Source organism: Phascolarctos cinereus, unplaced genomic scaffold (genome assembly GCF_003287225.1).
Source record: "Phascolarctos cinereus isolate Bilbo 61053 unplaced genomic scaffold, phaCin_HiC Scaffold_726;HRSCAF=1367, whole genome shotgun sequence".
Classification (NCBI taxonomy): Eukaryota; Metazoa; Chordata; class Mammalia; order Diprotodontia; family Phascolarctidae; genus Phascolarctos; species Phascolarctos cinereus.
The window spans coordinates 100,748,243-100,766,669 of NW_027556098.1; the positions used below are offsets into that span (position 1 = coordinate 100,748,243).

General features: G+C 36.5%; 1 protein-coding gene across 2 annotated transcripts in view; it reads left to right on the forward strand.

Moving 5' to 3' along the window:
* NECTIN3 (nectin cell adhesion molecule 3) overlaps positions 1 to 18,427 on the forward strand; it is a 197,569-nt gene that overhangs the window by 68,546 nt on the left and 110,596 nt on the right. For both annotated transcript variants that reach the window (XM_021007156.2, XM_078146700.1), the window contains exon 7: positions 483 to 567. In XM_021007156.2, the coding sequence (XP_020862815.1) occupies positions 483 to 567 (85 nt within the window). The remainder of the gene's footprint in view (positions 1 to 482; positions 568 to 18,427) is intronic.

Genomic DNA, 18,427 nt, shown 5'->3' on the forward strand with positions numbered 1-18,427 from the left:
TCACTTAACCCTGATTGCCTTGCCAAAAAAAAAAAAGTCAATATTGAGTATTTTTCTCATCCAGGCATTTAATAAGCCTGAAAAATAATGTTAATGATACTGCTTAAAAGAATATCTTGTATCAAACATATATGTGTGTGTGTGTGTGTGTGTGTATGTCATTAATAGGAAGTTGTAGCATAATTTTTTAAAAAATAAAACCCTCTATACAAACTTTGCGATGTGTATAGTATTATGTACTTGCACCTTTGATATTAACAGCAATATGTGGGTTGATTTGGTTTTGTCTAAGCTCTAATTCAGCTTATTTTCTCAGCTCTGAAGGGTAAATGAAAATGAGTGCTGAATATTAAATATTTGAGACAATTTAAACAGTATCATGAAAATCATGTTTAGAATTATAGGGATCCTACCCCCCTCCCCAGCTTTCCTTTTGTTTTCATCAAATGTGGCAGTCATATTGTTTATTCTTTTTAATGCAGGATCGATCTTCCACCCACACATAAACCACCTCCTGTGTACGAAGAAAGATCTCTCCCTGTGCCTCAAAATGAAATCACACATCAGGTAGGTTAATGAGCACACTTAAAAATCACCTCAAATAGAGTGCAAAATACCCACTGCCTTATGTAAATGGTTTGTTTCTTGAAGTTGAATAGTAGTTATGTGGCACTTCATAGTTTGTTCATTGCTCTGGAAACGAGGGTAGTGCTAGCCTCTATTTGTCTCTATTCTTGATGATTAGTGGCATGAGTTTTTCTCTAAGGAGTTGGCAAAAATTTGTTTGAGATGCTTAGAAATAAAATTTTCATTAAAAATATGGTTCTCGGGGCAGCTAGGTGGCGCAGTAGATAGAGCACTGGCCCTGAAGTCAGGAGGACCTGAGTTCAAATCTGGCCTCAGACCAAACACTTGACACTTGTCAAGTCACTTAACCCCAATTGCCTAAAAACAAAAAAATGAAAAAAAAAAGTATGGTTCTCGATTTATGGAACATTAACGGTAAGTATATCTATTGGAGTCTAAATATAAATATTGCCTCCTTTGAAAATGAACGCTATGTTTTCTTTCATAATAATGGGAGATATAGGTTATTCAAAATAAAAAAATAAACTCACTGAACCCTGTGTTATGTTCATAAGTTACCTTTGGAAATTTTGGAGTAGTTTTACTATTAATCTTTAAGAATTTTTCCTGCCATTTCAGTTTTATGGTAAGTTACTTTACTAGAAATCAGATTTGTTCGGGAGAAGAAGTGTCATGGAAGTGGGAGGAAATCCCAATGACACTGTATAGGGAGGGATTGTATTAAGAGATACTTAGTTGCTGCCCCATTCCTCTGAGTTGTTCATTTCCTTCACTGCCTGGGACCCTCTGATAAGTTCCAGCTATAATACCTTAATAACATAGGTTATTTTGTTGTTGCTGTTTTAAGAGGATGACTTGACTTGATATATAAATGGTCACCTATCCCTTTTATACAAAGAGACATTGCCACTTTCCTAGAGGGAGAAAATAAACAAGCAGATATAAAAAAAGTTAATAATTAGTTAATTATTAATTAAACCAGTAATTGAATGGAGGGCCTATTAGTGGCAACAGTGAACTTGACAGCAAGTTGAGGAGTTTCACAATAAATAATCAAAGTGTTGTGTGATTGATTAGGAAATGAGGTAATTTTGGAGCTGGGGATTTTAGGAAGAGATAGCAAAAACACAGAGGTACTATTATATATTACTGTTTATAGGGAATAGCAAGCTTGAATGTTTTAGGGAGAGAGGTTTGCCATGTAGAAGAATAGTGAAAGGTGAAGGTAGAGAAAGATAGTGGCTAGAGAATGTATGCTTCATGGTGGTCCAGGAACATTTTATTGTCCTGGATCTACTACCTACCAACCTTCTGACCTTAGTCAAATTTCTTCACCTTTCCAATACTGTATACTGACCTGTAAAATGAAAGGGTCCAAGGTCCCTTCTTGCTTTAAAACACTGTGATTCTGTGAATATACTATATTGAGTGTTAAGTAATGGCTTTAACCTCTTCAGGAGTGTCTTAACTTGAGTGTTGGATGAAACAGTTCCCAAGCCTGTAAAGCATTTGGACATTCTTGAAGCTAAATGAGCAATCAACTTGTAAGATAAAGTATTATGATTCATATATTAGAATCTAGTCATAGAATAATTATGTGGTTATTTGTATATTATATTAATGTTGGGATATCAAAATGTAAAATAGTAACTGCCTTTTATCTTGCCAGTTTCTGAGAGATCTGTGAGCGTACCTAATTATCACCTAGTTATTTTATTGCAGTAGCCCTTGTATGTATTGTGTTATGTTTATCTGCTGTGATAGCCCTTGTGATACTTAATCGAAATGGTTAGAAATGTACTTATTCTCCTGGTGAAGAAAGGATACATGACATAACTGAAAGACACTGATCATGGCTCCTGGTACTTATTCTCAGAGCCAGGTATAAGGACCAGATTGAGACCAGGGACCGAGTACTAGACCACATCAAGTACTAGATGGACCTCTTTTGGAAAATGATCTTTGTCCAGGTCTCAACTACTGTCATTTCTATTGAAGAGGTATCACCCACTTATTCAGCCAGTATGATTTCCCTAGGGAAAACAGAAGCAGAATTAAGTTTTCCTACCTCCATTTAATTACACATCTTAGCAACCAGTACTAGGAGACATTCCCTTCTCATTGCTAGTGACTCAGGAGCCCTAAGATGCCTAAACTATTAAGGTGCCTTTAATTGGTTGGTATTATGTAGAAGAAATTATTTTTAGTGAGTATATCATTGCTATCTAGAAGTGAAGCTGCTTAAGTTATGAATGGGTTACCCCAAGGCAAAAAGTCTACTAGGGAATTCCAAGTCTACTAATTTTGAGGTGAAATATTCCGATTAATAGTCACAGCTATATCAAGGATGTTTAAATATGTCTATCTAATAATATGGACATACTGCTTTGATAATTCAGGATTGGTAATTTCATCCATGTGAGTTGTCTACATTCTCCACACAGGCAGGTTTTTGCTCCACCCTTACCTTTACATGCACACACTAATTTGGTAGACACTTTTATGTTGATCAGTCTGTTCTTTATTTTTAGTTAAGCTATACCTGTGCTCTTTGCATGTTTGAAAAATCTGTAACTGTGGGGTTAGGTTGATGTAGATTATTTCATCCCCATGACCACATAGTAAATTTATCCCCATGACCAATAGTAAATTTATTTTCTTTACTCATAAAAATCATAACCCATCTACTCTCATTCTATAACTTTCTTCTTTGGAGTGCAGAATGAGACAAACCCCCACCTTACGTCTTTTAAAACATGGCCAATGCAGAAGTCTGTATTGTTTGACTGTATACATTTGTAAAAGGGGCATGGTTTTGTTTCTCTTGCTTTTTTGATGGGAGAAGGTGGGTTGGCAGGGAAGAAGTGAGAAGAGAAAGTAGATAACTTAATGAAAATAAAATTTAATTTTAAAAAATTGTTGTCCATGTCTTTCTGTAAAATTTCTGAAGAGAATCTTCTGTTAAGTGTTGTAAGCTATCATTTGAGTCTATAACATTTAGACTATATACTACCCTTCACATTAAGTACATACCCAGTATACCTCCCTTTCTGGTAATTCATATCTTTATGTCTTTTATGACATTTTTCGCAGTTCAGTAATGCTTACTCCTATTTATAAGTTATGTACATCTTTCTATTTCTGTTTGATTTACCTGAAATTTTGAGTCTTTGGTCAAAATTAGTGTTGCATGATTTGTCACCAAGTAAAATAATAGGGAGAATTATCCAATGATATTGTCAGTCATTCATGACATAACCATTTTCTGTTTATACAGATAATCATTGGTAATTTGCTACAGCCTACTTAGTCCCACTTTGCATTTCTTCATTGCCCCTTACTTCACCTGCACTAGTGAGGGGGAAATTTATAGTGATTGAAAATGTCACAGATGGTACTATTATAAAATAACATTTATCAAAAAGACCACAGCAGGTATTAAGTCACATTCCTTCTTTGTCATTATGGAAAGGGAATAGTCAGGCTTCCACAAACTTTTATGTTGACCACATTTTAAAAATTGTATAGTTGACTCAAAAGTGTAGAGAGTACAAGATCCCACTTTTGTCAGTGTTTGCTGATTCAAAGAAAAAATTGACTCAGTAGAGAAGAATAAAACTCTAGGGACTTTCTTTAAACAGGGTGTTTTCTTTGCATGTATTAAAACTGTACAAGATTCTTTGATCGATACAAAGATATTGAATTAAAGAGATCAATGATTCTGTATACTTATCTCAAAAAAAAGCAGGAAAACACATGTCACCATCTTAGATGGTGTCCTCTGAAAAATATTGGTATTTAAAAGATGCAGGATGCACTATAATGACAGAAAGCTGTTAGAGATTATCAAAATCATTGCATGGTTTCCCAAATGTGGTCCAACTTAGTCTCCTAGTAACCCTTTGGTCTAGTTCTGTGTGTGTGTGTGTGTGTGTGTATACATAGATGTGTGGTGTAAATACATAGAATTTGTGCATAAGTGTATTGTGTGTGTCTGTAGCCTTTCCAAGGTTTATACAAACTTATGCAAAAATTCTTTCTCTGCATATGTGTGTGCACATATAGTGTGAATGTGTTATATACCTATGACCTATTACTGATATGAGTCATCAGTAACCTGAATCTGTTGCTTTTATATAGTAACACCATTAAATGCATTCAATTATGAGAGTAAACATCTATATTGCGAAGAAGAAAGGATAAAAAGTATTAAAAAAATACAGCATGCAGTTGAAGCAACTCAGTCTTGACCTATTCAAACAAGATATTGGTTATGGAAAAGATGTAACAGTAGTATAAGGAAGAAATGACATGGATATTGTGACTGTAACAAATTCGTATAGAAGTTGAGCAGATATAAATTAGTTACCATACCAAGGGGACCAAAAGAACCAGAAAGAAAAACTCCCTAAATCAGCAAATACTTGACTTGGGTAAGCAGAAAGACACTCAAAGGCAGCACTGGTTTAGATTATAAACTAGTTGTAAAATCTTAGAGAGGAATGATGCGAGTTTATGAGCAGTATTAGCTCATAATGAAGCAGTGAAGAGTAAAAGTTTAATGAAAGCTTGATAATTGACCCAACTCTGCAAAGTCATTCCTAGAACATCTAAGGATGAAATTAGAAATAGGACAACAAACAGAAGAAAAATGGAAAAGATTTCCACCATCAAGAACAGTAAAGCCACTACCCCTGGACTCTAGTATTGCAGCTCTAAGTGGGCTTTTAGGAATGGCCTAAAATTGAAGAAAAACATATTTGCATTACACCAAATATCCAAAGAAGAGATTAATGCTGGAGCCAACATAATTGTGAGGGCATTAAGGAGTTAATTTACATAGTCTCTGAAGGAAGAAGAGATACCATAGTTGGATGTGTGTGGAAAGGGTGCAGAGGATGAAACCTTGGGCCTAATTACTATCAAAGTAAGGCAACCAAAGAAACATTAACAATTACAGACATATCTATATCTATATATATATATATAGATATATATACATACTGTCATCCATATCAATTTTTTTTCTATTGCATCAAAGGCATTTTTGATGACTATGTTAGTAGAGTACAGATAGGCTTTTGTAACAATATTCTATAGTGGACCAAATCTTTACCATCATACAAATGGCCGAGAAATGTAGCGATTACAAGATCTCACTGTGCTTGTTTGTTGATTCTTTAAAAAGAACTTGATTCATTAGACAAATATACCACTTTAAAAACTCTTCCAACAAAGAGGCTTCATACATCTACATGTTTAAAAATTCTCTGAAGGATGTGACAGAGGAAACTTTGTTCAGTGACCATTTGATTGTAGAGATCAGGCAAGAAGGAGCCGTATGTTCATCAGATATGTTTGCCACTGTGATGTAGGATATTTGGTGTAGAGCTCAAATTAAGAGATTCTTTATAGATAGATAAGTTCTTCATTTGTGGAAGACAGCGTATTGTATCAACCTTGGAACATCACTTGGCCTCCTTTATCTCTTGCCACTCAAAAATTTGAATGAGCTACCCTTACCGAAAACAACAAAACAAATCAAGAATGTTCATTTGTCAGATTTGTCATACAGTCTGATAAACAGCCAACAATGTTGGTCCACTAATATGCAAATGTGAGAAATATGAATAAAAATGGACAATAAACTAGGCCTAGAATTAAACAAGAGGAGGAGGTGAAAAGTAGGTTAGATTACCTTTGAGACATTACAAAGCTTTCTCCCGGAAACCTGTCTACCTGTTACTAATATTTTCCTGGGGTTATTGTGTCAGACCTCTCTTGAGGTATTAAAAATGAATATTGCAGAGTTTTCTGCAAGTGTGAAGCTTCTGGTGGGTGTCAGAAGGTTGCAACATAAGGAACTTAAAAGGTAGAGTAATGTCATGTGTATGAACAAAAAAGATGGCTAGCCTGAATATCAAAACTCATGACATCAAGGCAAAGTGAAGGCACACATGTTATTTATTATTTATGGCATCCTTGAAGAAGGCATACACATGAAGGAGACCCTTCATGGTAAACTTATTAGAGTACTTGAACAATAATTGTACCAGATGGACAGAGATGGGTAATGACCCAACCATGTTTCTTAATAGAGAAAATATGGAAATCGTTGACTTAATAGTTCAGTGTTAGTATGATCATTCACACATAGGGAGACAGATGGAAAGGCAGTATGGTTTTGGATAGAGAACCAGTTCTGAGATCAAGAAAACTTGGATTCCATTTCTGCTTCAGAAATAACAGGCTAAATGACCCTGAATAAATAACCTAAATGTCTTAGTGTCCTCGGGTCAGCTATCTAAAATAGTGTTACAGATACTGTCCCTATGTGTGAGTGGTGGGCGTTTCTACACTGAGAGGTCTCTAGACTGATGAAATCATATCTGGACCAAAATTTTCTGTTTATAGTCAAATCATTAACTTGTTAGAATAAATATTTAAAAAAATACAAAATTAGAACAAAATGAGAAGTGCACAATTTAAAATTTAGTAACAGCCTGTTTAAACTAGCTGCTAAAGTTGAATAATGCATCATGGATAAGAACAGGCACTGATACAGGCTATCACCATTCCCTAAAAAATTTGACTATGTAAATCCATTATGACATTGAGAACAAAAGAGCTTAAAATTCCCTTGACTAGTAAACCCTTAATCTCCTTGACAGATGAAAAAAGATGGAAGCTAAAGTTAACACCAGTATAAAAATCACAATCTAGATAGGAAGGGACCATCTACTCAATTACCAAACATTTATGAAGCGCCTTCTGTGTGCCAGGCAATATGCTAGGCATTGGGGATACAAAAATAGATGTGGAACAGCTCTAACCCTCCAGAAGTTTATGTTCTTAACAAATGGTCATTAAGCCTTTGAAGACTTTCAGTGAGGGGGAACCCACTACCTTTGGGAAGCAGACCATTTTATTTTTAGATACCACTAATTGTTAGGAACTTTTTCTTTACTTCAGATCTAAATTTATCTCTTTTCAACTTCTACCCATTGATCCTGACTTTGCCCTGTGGAGGTTAAGCAGAACAAATCCTCTTTCACTGTACAGTTTTTTAAATAGTTCGAGGGCTGTTAACCTTTTTCACATCATGGACCTCTTTGGTAGTAGTCTGGTAAAGGCCATGGATCCCTTTTCAGAATCATGTTTTTAAATGCTTAAAATCGGGTTACAAATGTAACTAATCATATCGAATGAGAGTTTTCGATGTAGACCCCAGCTTAAGAACCCCTGAAATAGGTGAAAGCTTATCTCATGTTTACTGACCTAAATATTCCTAGTTTCTTCCATTGCTTCTCATATAGCACAGTTTTGAGACTTAAATACTGTTTTTCTTTGTCTTTATTTGTGTTCTTCAAACATGACACCCAGACGTTCACACAGTACTCTAATGTACAAAATCATTTTTCTCTCCTACCCACCATAGTGGCCATTCCAAACATTTTTGGCCCTCTTCAAACTCACAGGCACCCTTCCTTCACCCTCTCAGTTAAGAACTTTATCTTACACATTACTGAAAAAAGTGAGGCCGTTTGTGCAGACCTGTCTCTTTTCCCTTTCTCATCTGACATCAACTTGAATGTCTTCTCTGACTGTTCCCTTCCCTTTTCTCTTGTGAAGATAGGGCCCTTCTTGCCAGAGCATGCCCTTCTACATGCATCCTTGATTCTATCCCATCTGCCTTCTTTGGTAGATTAGATTAGAAAGATCCTCTATCATCCCCACTCTATGTTTGGTCTCTTCCTATTTACTGCTACCTACAGACGTACCCATGTCTCTCCCATCTTTAAAAAACAAAACAAAACAAAAACTCATCCCTGCTGTCATCCTATATCTGCCTCCCCTTCTCAGCTAAACTAACATGTATACTTGTTTTCTTCATTTTCTGTCCAGAAATCAGATTCTGAAGTCACCACTTTGATGATAACTTAATTACTTACCAAATCTAGTGTTTTGATACTGCAGGCTTTGATACTGTCTATCACCTTCTACTGAACACTCTCTTCCTCTCTAAGTTTCAGGAAGCAGCCTTTTCCTGATCTTTTTCCTGCCTGTCTGAACCACTCCTCAGTCTCTTTTGCAAGATCTTCAGATCATCTTTGTTAACTGTGGGTATCCCCCATTGGTCTGTTCTGGGTCTTTTGTTTCTCAATATTGTCTCAGTGATCTAATCAGCTCCCAAGATTAGATATTTTATAGCTTTCCCATATCAAATTTCACCCCATTACATTTGGCATACCATTCAAGCCTGTCAATATCTTTTTGAATCCTTATTGTCATCCAGTGTGTTAGTTATCCCTTCCAGTTCTGTGCCATCTTCATATTTGATAGATGTGTCTTTTAGGCCTTTAACCAAGTCATTGATAAAAATGTGAAATGGCATAGGGCCTGGCACTGGCTGAGAATATAAACTTATAAATTTTTAGAGGGCAGCAATGGAAGTTTATTAGCAGTATCATCTCATAAAACATCAAAAAGCAGTAGAGGAAGAAAACATGTTTACGGAAAAGTTGTCAGGAAACCTAACTAAGCAAGATCATCCAAAGAATGTTTCTGGATGAACCTGATAGGAGTACAACCGACAAAAGATGGAAAAGATCTATTAAAATTTCTGACAGCTAGAACTGCCAAATTTGGATCCTAACATCACAGTCCTAAAAATTGTTCTGAAAGCATGAATTATAACTTTTAGCATGTACCCTATCAACCAAACATCATACTCATTCCTAAGTCATTTTTATAAGAATTCCCTCAGTTTGTTTTTGTTTTGTATGTCCTCCTCTCCACTTAGCTACTTCCTTGAAAGACCATGCTAATTTCTGCCTCTTATATAAAGCCTTCTCTGAGGTCTCCATCCCACATTGATTTCTCCTTTTGTGGCTGCTATAGACTTTAAAAAAAAAACAACAACAATGCATGACAAAGTAATGAGACTGATTTTCTGTTTGACTTATGGAATTCTCATTGCTCAATGGTCACATTTTATAAGGTCTTGTTCAGTAATTGCTGCATGTATTTTTTTTTTCTGTTACCTTGATTTCTAAGCCCATTGTTGGCAAAAACCATTTCTTTTGTAGGGTCTTTATTAAGTTCTTGTGCGTGTTTAAGCTTTAATGACTTAGTTGTTTTGATGCTACGAATAACATGTAAGTACCATTTGAAAGCAAATTTATTAAAGTTTTAAAACTTAGGACTTTATTAAAGAGTTCTCTAGTATATCATTTTTTTACTATATACAGCGTCAAGCACGTTAATGAGTATATGCCAAATGTCAATAAGTACTTGGCAACTGAATTTTTTTCCTTTTGAATAATTCATGTCTACCATCAGATTATCTGTACTATAAAAGTTAGGTGCTCTCTGGACAAATCAATGATCATAACTCAGGTTATTGTCTATAGGTAGGAAATCTTATAGCTATAGTACATGTAAGCTGATGTATAGACCAGCCCCTTTGCATTTCATGTGAAAAATCATTATAAATTTAGTAGAAGCTGTGAGCTTTTCTACCCAGTGTGCATTTGCCTCCCTCTGTCTCTAGGTATGGCACCACTTTCTCTCTCTCTTAAGAATTTAAACTTACTGTTTCAGAGTTCACTGTGGATGATGATATTGCTGTCCTTAATGTTGACAGTGGTTCTAAAATGTAAGAACTGGGTCTGCAGGAAACAGTGCCCTTTAGCCAGTCTTGCCTAAGACATCAGGGCATGATGGTGAGTATGGGCCAGGCATGATGGTGAGCATGGGCTAGAAATACAGCTACATGGAGAATGAGACCCAAAGCAAGAGAAGCATTCTGGGTTTTTGTTTTGTTTTTGTTTTTGTTATTTGTTTTTAGGCAGTGGGGTTAAGTGACTTGCCCAGGGTCACACAGCTAGTGAGTGTTACGTGTTTGAGTTCAGATTTGAACTTGGATCCTCCTGAATCCAGGGCCAGTACTCTATGCACTGCACCACCTAGCTGCCCCTAAGAGAAGTATTCTGAACCAGAAACACCTGATGGAACGTGATATTGTCACCAACTGAGACAGCATGGCACCTACTTTCTACAATGAGCTCGATGTAGACCCTGAAGAATACCCTGTGAACACCTATAGAAGCCCCCCTGAATTCCAAAGGCAACAGAGAAAAGATGACACAGATTCTGCTTGAGACCTTCTGTGCTCCAGCCATGTCCATCGCCATCCAGGCTGTGCTGCCCTCTATGACTCCAGTCATAGCACTGGCTTTGTGATGGAGTCTGGTGGTGATAGTATGACCCACGCTATGCCCATCTATGAGGGTTATTCCCTGCCCCCTGCCAGCTTCCATCTGGATCTGGCTGACTCTAGCACCTGACATACTACCCCATGAAGATCCTGACTGAGAGAGGCTTTACAGTCACAGCTGAGAGGGAGATTGTGACATCAAGGAGAAGCTTGTTAAGCTGCCCTTGGCTTAAAGCAGGAGATGTCCACTGCTGCATATAGCTCTCTTCTAACCATATTGTCATATGTGGAATCCTGTGGAATCCATGAAACTACCTTCCACTCAGTCACGAAATGTGATGTTGACATCTGTAAAGATCTGTCTGCCAATACCATATTGTCTGCAGGTACCACTGTGCTCACAGTCACAGGTGATAAGATGCAAAGGGTTACAACCATAGCCCATAGTACAATGAAGAATCAAGATCATTGCCCTACCTGAATGTGCCCCCCAAAAGAGATTAGATGGTATGACTTTATTCATTCACTTATTATTTGGGGTTGATTCAAGATTTAAAACCTGGAACAGTAAAGGTGACGAGCAATCTAATTATGTTGGAGGTAAAAATCCTCAAATTATTTGAGTGTGTCTTTAGGACTCTTGTGCATTTTTAAAAATCATTCCAAATTGTACTTATTTCTGTGAAGGCAGCCCTGCCCTATGGAAGGAGCTACTTAACATAAATGAAGTTAAGGGAAGGGGAAGTGGGTAGTTATTACTTACAAATTCTTAAAAAAAAATTTTTCTACCTTCTGCCTTAATACTTGTTTTTTTGTTTTGTTTTGTTTTTGTTTTTGTCAGAGCCATAATGGCTCCCTCCTTTCCTTCCCTGCTCTTCCTAACAGATGTGAATTTTTGTTGTTGTTGTTGTGTTGTTGTGTTTGGGTGTTTTTTGTTTTGGTTTGTTTTTTACAGTCTCCCTTTGAGACTGGCACCAGTACTTGGATTAGGGGAGGAGCTTTACCTCTACACTGATTTAAAATCAGTTCAAATAAAAGTAGAAATCCTAGGAGTTAGTCTCTCTGCTAACTTTCTAAATTTTCATTTTTATTTTATTTCTCTTGATATCTTTTATTTTTATATCACCTTCATTTCCACACCACTCAATTAGCAAGCCATCTATCGTAAAAGAAGATTCAAAAAGAAAAAAAAAGTTTAAAAGAGCAGTTCAGCAAAGCCAGCAAGTGTAATCATAACATCTGACAATATATGAAATATTGCCCATTCATCTCCCAACTCTGCAAAGAAAGAAGGGGAGATATATTTTCTCAGGTCTTTTTTGAGACCACACATGGTGATATATATATATTTTTTTTTTCAAAAGGAAAGGTATATAAATAAGAAATATCTGTTGGATGAAATGTTGTTCTGAAAATTTCAATATTTCTTTTCTTTTTTTTCAGCCATCCATTTAACCATGATCCTTAGCTTTTCTTTTTGTCATCAGTTTTGTCTCATGTGAAATGGGCACAAAAGATAGCATTCTGTCTTGGTATCTGGATGAGTAATGAACCATTTTTCTTCCTTTTTAAATATAGTATAGCTAGTACCAAGCTTTGAAAAAAAAGGTTTTGAAAAATTTTGTTAATTTCATGGTGTTGTTCAAGTTTCGTATGTATTTTCCTGAGTTGAAATAAGGTTTTTTTCTAGAACTTTTAAACAACAACAAAATGCATAAACTTAAAATTGTTTTAACATGATTCACCTTATATTTTGTATATAATGCTGATATTACTCTACATCTCTTTGGAATGTCTTTTACCCTCTTCATTAAATGGCATTATGGATGAATGAACATTGCAATTTCATAGTTATGACTGTCTGTGAGGAATAAGTATTATCAATAAATCATTTTCACTTTGCTTTGCTGATTGGGGCTGTTAGCAAAAATCTGTTAGCTTTCAAAACCTGACTTGGATGATTTCATTATGGTTAAAAAAAAAAACTTTGCTCTGGACTTTTTAGTTGATGACTAAGACAACTGAACTAATCAGGACTGTCCCTTTGTTGTTAACACCTAGTCAGTGAGAAAAAAATAAGACATAGTTGGGGTTCGGAAAATACTTTTGACTTATCCTTTCTTTCTTCCTTCCTCCCTCCCTCCCTCTCTCTCCTTTCTCTCTCTCTCCTTTCTTTCTTTCTTTCTTTCTCTCTTCCTTTCTTTCTTTGTTTCTTTGTTTCTTTGTTTGTTTGTTTGTTTGTTTCTTTCTTTCTTTCTTTCTTTCTTTCTTTCTTTCTTTGTTTCTTTTTTCTTTGTTTCTCTTTTTTCTTTCTCTTTCTTTCTTTCTTTTCTTTTTCTTTTTCTTTCTTTCTTTCTTTCTTTCTTTCTTTCTTTCTTTCTTTCTTTCTTTCTTTCTTTCTTTCTTTCTTATCTTCAAGTTATTGCTTCCGATACCCATGTGTTAAAGATACTAGTAACCTCCTATAGCCTATATATCTTTCTTAAGGAGCTGTTTAAAAATTACAGTGTTATCTCAGTCAATAAATTATTTACCTTGCGTAAGTCACTGAACTGTGAGAAATTAGAATTTAATGTCTATAAATGAAGATGATTAAAAAACAGCTTATGGTTTCTTTTTATTTATTGCTTATCAAGCACTTAGTTCCTTTCTTTGAGTTTATAAGTCAAAAGAAATTCTTGTTACCACTGATTTTGGTCGTGGAAATTTTTTTATACTTTGCCAGCAATTGTATGTTTGAGCTTTTGATCATTAACCCCATTTGTCTACTAAATGCTGTTGCAGCTACATCTTTCTTAAATTTTAACCATGTTAAATTCTTAATTTTAACTAGTTTCTTAGCTGTTTTATCTAAGTATTAATCACTTATGTTAATGTGAAGATCATATATAAGAGATGGCTAGAGATGTGTCCTAAAATTCAGAAAGACCAGGGTTCAAGTTCCATCTTTGGCTCATACTTTCTTTGTGGCCTGGGCCAGTCACTTAATGTCTTAGTGCCTGAGGTAACTCTCTTGAGTCTATAGCAGTTGCTGATCTATCTTGGTAGAGAGAGTTTTCTCATTCGGAGTACCCTTTGTCCATGAAACCCCAAGTCCTGACCAAAAGATGGCCTCAGATCAGCTATATATACACCACTATGTACTTGTTTTTATGATAACTTATGTTTAACAACCTTATGACATAAATTAATATTATGATTTCTGCCTGATAAATGGTGGAATTGCTGAGGCTATGTGGCTTTTATATTATTAATATATAGTATTATATTATAATTTATATTATTAAGTTCAGCTCTTCAGCAGCCTAGGATTTCATCTTCCAATCTCTCTATCACTCAGTAGTTTCTTGGGCCAAAAAGGGGTTTTCTTGCTGCCAATCTGGTGCTTAGCCTTTCCCAACTTAGGCTGTCTCATTCTCTTCCACTGGCATAGTCTTTAAGAACCTAGGGTCACTTCCATGCTATGGTGAGGAATCAGAGCAATACTTAGATTGATAAAGCATGTATTAAATGCTAGGCACAGTGCTGTCGATGTAGAAGATACAAGCAAGCAAGATAATCACTGCCTTTGAGGAGCTTACATTCTAATGGAGGAGAAACAAAACAAAACAAAAAAATCTGGCAAAAGGGTGTAGGTGGTAGCAGCAGCATGTTCTAGATATGGCTGGAAATGTCTTGGAGGACTAGTTCTGGTAAATATAAGGGGTAAGTGTACATGTGAGAATTTGGTATCCCACGGGGTCAAGTCCAACATCCCATTGATGGGGGGAAGATGGGGATGGTTGCTGGAGTGGAGACATCATGCTGCAGAGATGGCTAGAAGTGGTGTGGAGGCTTGGTTCTGAGTAAGATGAGATTGAAAGTCTCTAGCTGTTCTTCTGTTTTGTTCTTCTTCCCTCATCACAGGTCTGCAACTAGCAGCCAGAGATCCTGAGAGTTGAGTTGTTTCCAGACTAGGGTGAAAGCTTTCCTGTCAGAATGCTGTAGGCTTTGGCGGAAGGTTATAATAACTCAAACAGTGTCATGTTTGTTTATCCTGTATTACTTTCCTAGACTTTTAAAAGTGATTCTTGTCCAACTCGCATCCCAGTGATCTAAAATAACAAAAATTAGGCAGTGATTCATTTAAAGTATTTGTTTCATGTTTCAAGTTTTTGCAGGTAAAAAAGTACTTTCATAAGATCATAACCTTAGGGCTAGTAGATATCATTGAGTCCAATTCTATTATTCCGGTTTGCTGTAACCTGGGGTTCAAGGGCCTCACTTCATGTAAGGAGCTCATGCTGTAGACTCACATGGAGGCAGGATTTATCCTAGAAGTGGCTTCACCCCAAAGAGAGGGTCTTTTTTTTATTTGTTGTTCTCTCTGGCTTGTTATGTGCCCCAATGGCACATTAGGGCTCCAGGAAAAATCTGTAAAACAGAGCTTGGTATTGGTCATGTCTGTGGTCTCTCTAAAAGTTGCCAAGAGGGTCCCTTCTAGGTAAGATGTTTAGAGAACAAAATAGGCATCATATATGACAGCAGTTTTTATAAAACAAGTGACTCATAAGTGTACATTAACAGATAACCTAAATTATAAAACTCTAATCCATTACTCTTATTCTCTCCCTGCAAGATAAAGGCATTTCTTCATGAAACTGCTGAACTGATATTTCACTTTGACTTCAAACCTCTGCTATCTCATCAGAGTGACTCATAAGATCCATATCTTCAGGCAAGCCAGTGTTTTCACATTCAGGCTAATTCTGTTGTTGATGATCTTTTCCTACAAGCCTCAGTTAGTTTCAGGAAGCACCTCCCTCAGGGGTTGGCACCAAATGAGAAACTCAAACCCACAAAATTGTAGAGTAGGTTGGAAACACCCAACTTTGAGGATCACTGGCTGCTAGTTGCCAACCTGTACGGAGGGAAGGAAACATAAAATAGGAGAAGCAGCCAAGGACTTTAGGCCCAATCCCATGTTCTCTCTTTGGTGTTTTTGAACTACAGGCCCCCACTGCCATAGACTAAATCCCAAGGTAATGAGATAAGAGGCAAAAAGAGAATAAGATGAGAGCCCAACCTGTGTATTGTTGTTGCTTGCCCTTTGTTTTCAAAGAGGACCAATGATGATTTTGAAGAGGACCTTTGATGACCACGGTAACACATCTTGATGTGATCGTGAATTGGATTTGAATTCAGTTTTGTCACAGAATTGTCAGCCTCACCTTCTCTTCCAGAGTCATTGGAGTCTAGTGCAAGACACAAACCAAGATGACTGGCAGTGGGCTACTCATCTACCTTTTCATGTCCACCTGTCAGCCTGTGTGTCAGTGTTTAATTGTATGGCTCCAGCTTTCTAGTTAAACTCCAGAAATGCTTATCAGATCTGGAGGTAAGGATCCTGTGAAGGAATACTGCACAATACTTTGCCAACCTGGAAATGCTATTTAAATGTAAGCAGTTATCATTGTAATTATTTGAAACTATCCCAGGCTCCTCATGTTTCATAATGGAAAAGGAGGCATCTTCAAAATCTGCCATATGCATATTTATGGGCAGCTAGCTAGCATACTGAATGGAGCACCAGCCAGTGAGTCAGGAGAACCTGAATTCAAATCCAGCCTCAGATGCTTACTAACTGTGTGAACCTGGGCAGGTGACTTAACCCTGTTTGCCCCAGTATCTTTACCAATAAAACCCCTTCAAAGAATCAGACATAACTGAAAAAAGACTGAACCACCACACAAGTATGTTTCTTAATTACTATTTTTAATATAGAACTCCAGAGTACGTACTGCTAATGTAAACAATATACTATAAGAGTAGAAATTCAGCTCATTGTTCAAACTCGGGCGAGTGTTATTTTATCGCTTGAGATTGCCCATTAATAATGAAGCTCACAGCCCATCCCTGCCCAACAGCGCTTTGTGATTCTTGCTCTTGTCCCCCCATAAGTTGGTCCCTGGGTCTTCTGACCTGTTGATTTTCGTCACTTTTTCCCAACATTCAGTGAATGCTTAAGACTTTTTCCCTTTTCTTAAATATGTACTATAAGAAGGCAATAAAACTTGCTCAAAATGTCATCACAAACCACATTTTATAATATCACATATTATAACTTTGATACTGAAACCCCGTGAGGTATTTGACTTGTGAGTAAACAGGTTCGTTGAAATGATTTGCCCTTTGCTAGGAGTCAGGAAGACCTGGTTTTGAATCCAGTCTCAGACAGTTAGCAGTCAGTGACTTTGGGCAAGTCATTTAATCTCTGTAGGCCTCAGTTTTCTCATTTACAAAACAAGGAAGTTGAACTAGATGATTCCTAAGGCCCCTTTCAGCAATAAATCATGACCTAATGATTCTATAACTTGCCTTTGGGGTACAGCTACTGTCAGATCTAGAATATGGACCAAGTTTCCTGACTCTGAGCCCAACACTACTTCTGCCACATCAAGCTGCCTTTGTGAAGGCTTTATAAAGCACTTTGCTCACAGTAGTACTGTACAAAGTGTAGTGGGTGTTTGATTACCCCCATTAGTTGATGTGTATTTGTATGTTAGTCACTTTTTGGCTGGGCATGCATGTAGTATTTTGTACTTCACATGAAGAGACCTGTGGCCTGGTCCTAATTATACCAGAGATTCTTTCTGATTTAAATCTCTGTGTGTGTGTGTGTGTGTGTGTGTGTGTGTGTGTGTGTGTATACACACCTACATATCCTAAATGAGGTTCTTTTCAGGATTTATGAAATTCCCATAAAGTAGCTTTCAAACTGCTTTATTATAATTGAGAGAGTACTATAAGTAATGTGAAAATGTCAAGGTATTAATAGAAGCACAATAAAAGACTTGATTTTCCAAGAGTACTCAAAATAAGCCTACTTTTACAAGGAAAAACCTAGATGTAAGTCCCTCCTTATGACATTTCTCCGATGTAATTTTCTCAGTCAAATGAGTATCACCAGTTTTTGTATGTGTATTCTACCTTGTAAATGATAAACTCCTTGTAGCTGTTAATGTAGTGAAAAGAACACTGGCTAAGGTCTGGCTTTGTGACTTTGGATAAGTCAGTCTATCTGTACCTTCATTCCTTCACTAGGTTATCTAGGACCAAATAAAGGTGTAAACCACAGAGCATTGTAAAAAATGTTAGCTGTTATTGTTGTTATTGCTCTAGAGACTGACAATTGTTCATCCTTTTTGATTCGTAGGATCTAAAACAAGATATCATCTAGGCTAGGGGACCTCAAATTTTTATCCCCATTGCTTCATTTGTTTGTAGTAGGTGCTTAATAAAAATGGGTCAAATTTAAGTAAATGTAGTGTTTCAGTTGATGACAACGAAGGATCTGTGACTTGGAAGTTAATGTACATTTCAGAATGAATGCTTAGCAGTGAATTCTTCGTTTTCTTCTGATATTACTAGTTCATATTTATTGAAGATCCCCAGCATGAGTGGGACATCTTGATGGTATATTGATGATATGGTCTTTACCAGCTTTGGAGTTTGAGTTCCATTTTTTTCTCACAAAAACAAATCTTTCTACATCAGGGGTACGTACTTACTTGGGGTCCTGTCAACTTAAAAAATGTTTTAGTAACTATTTCAGTATAACCGATTTCCTTTATGATCCTT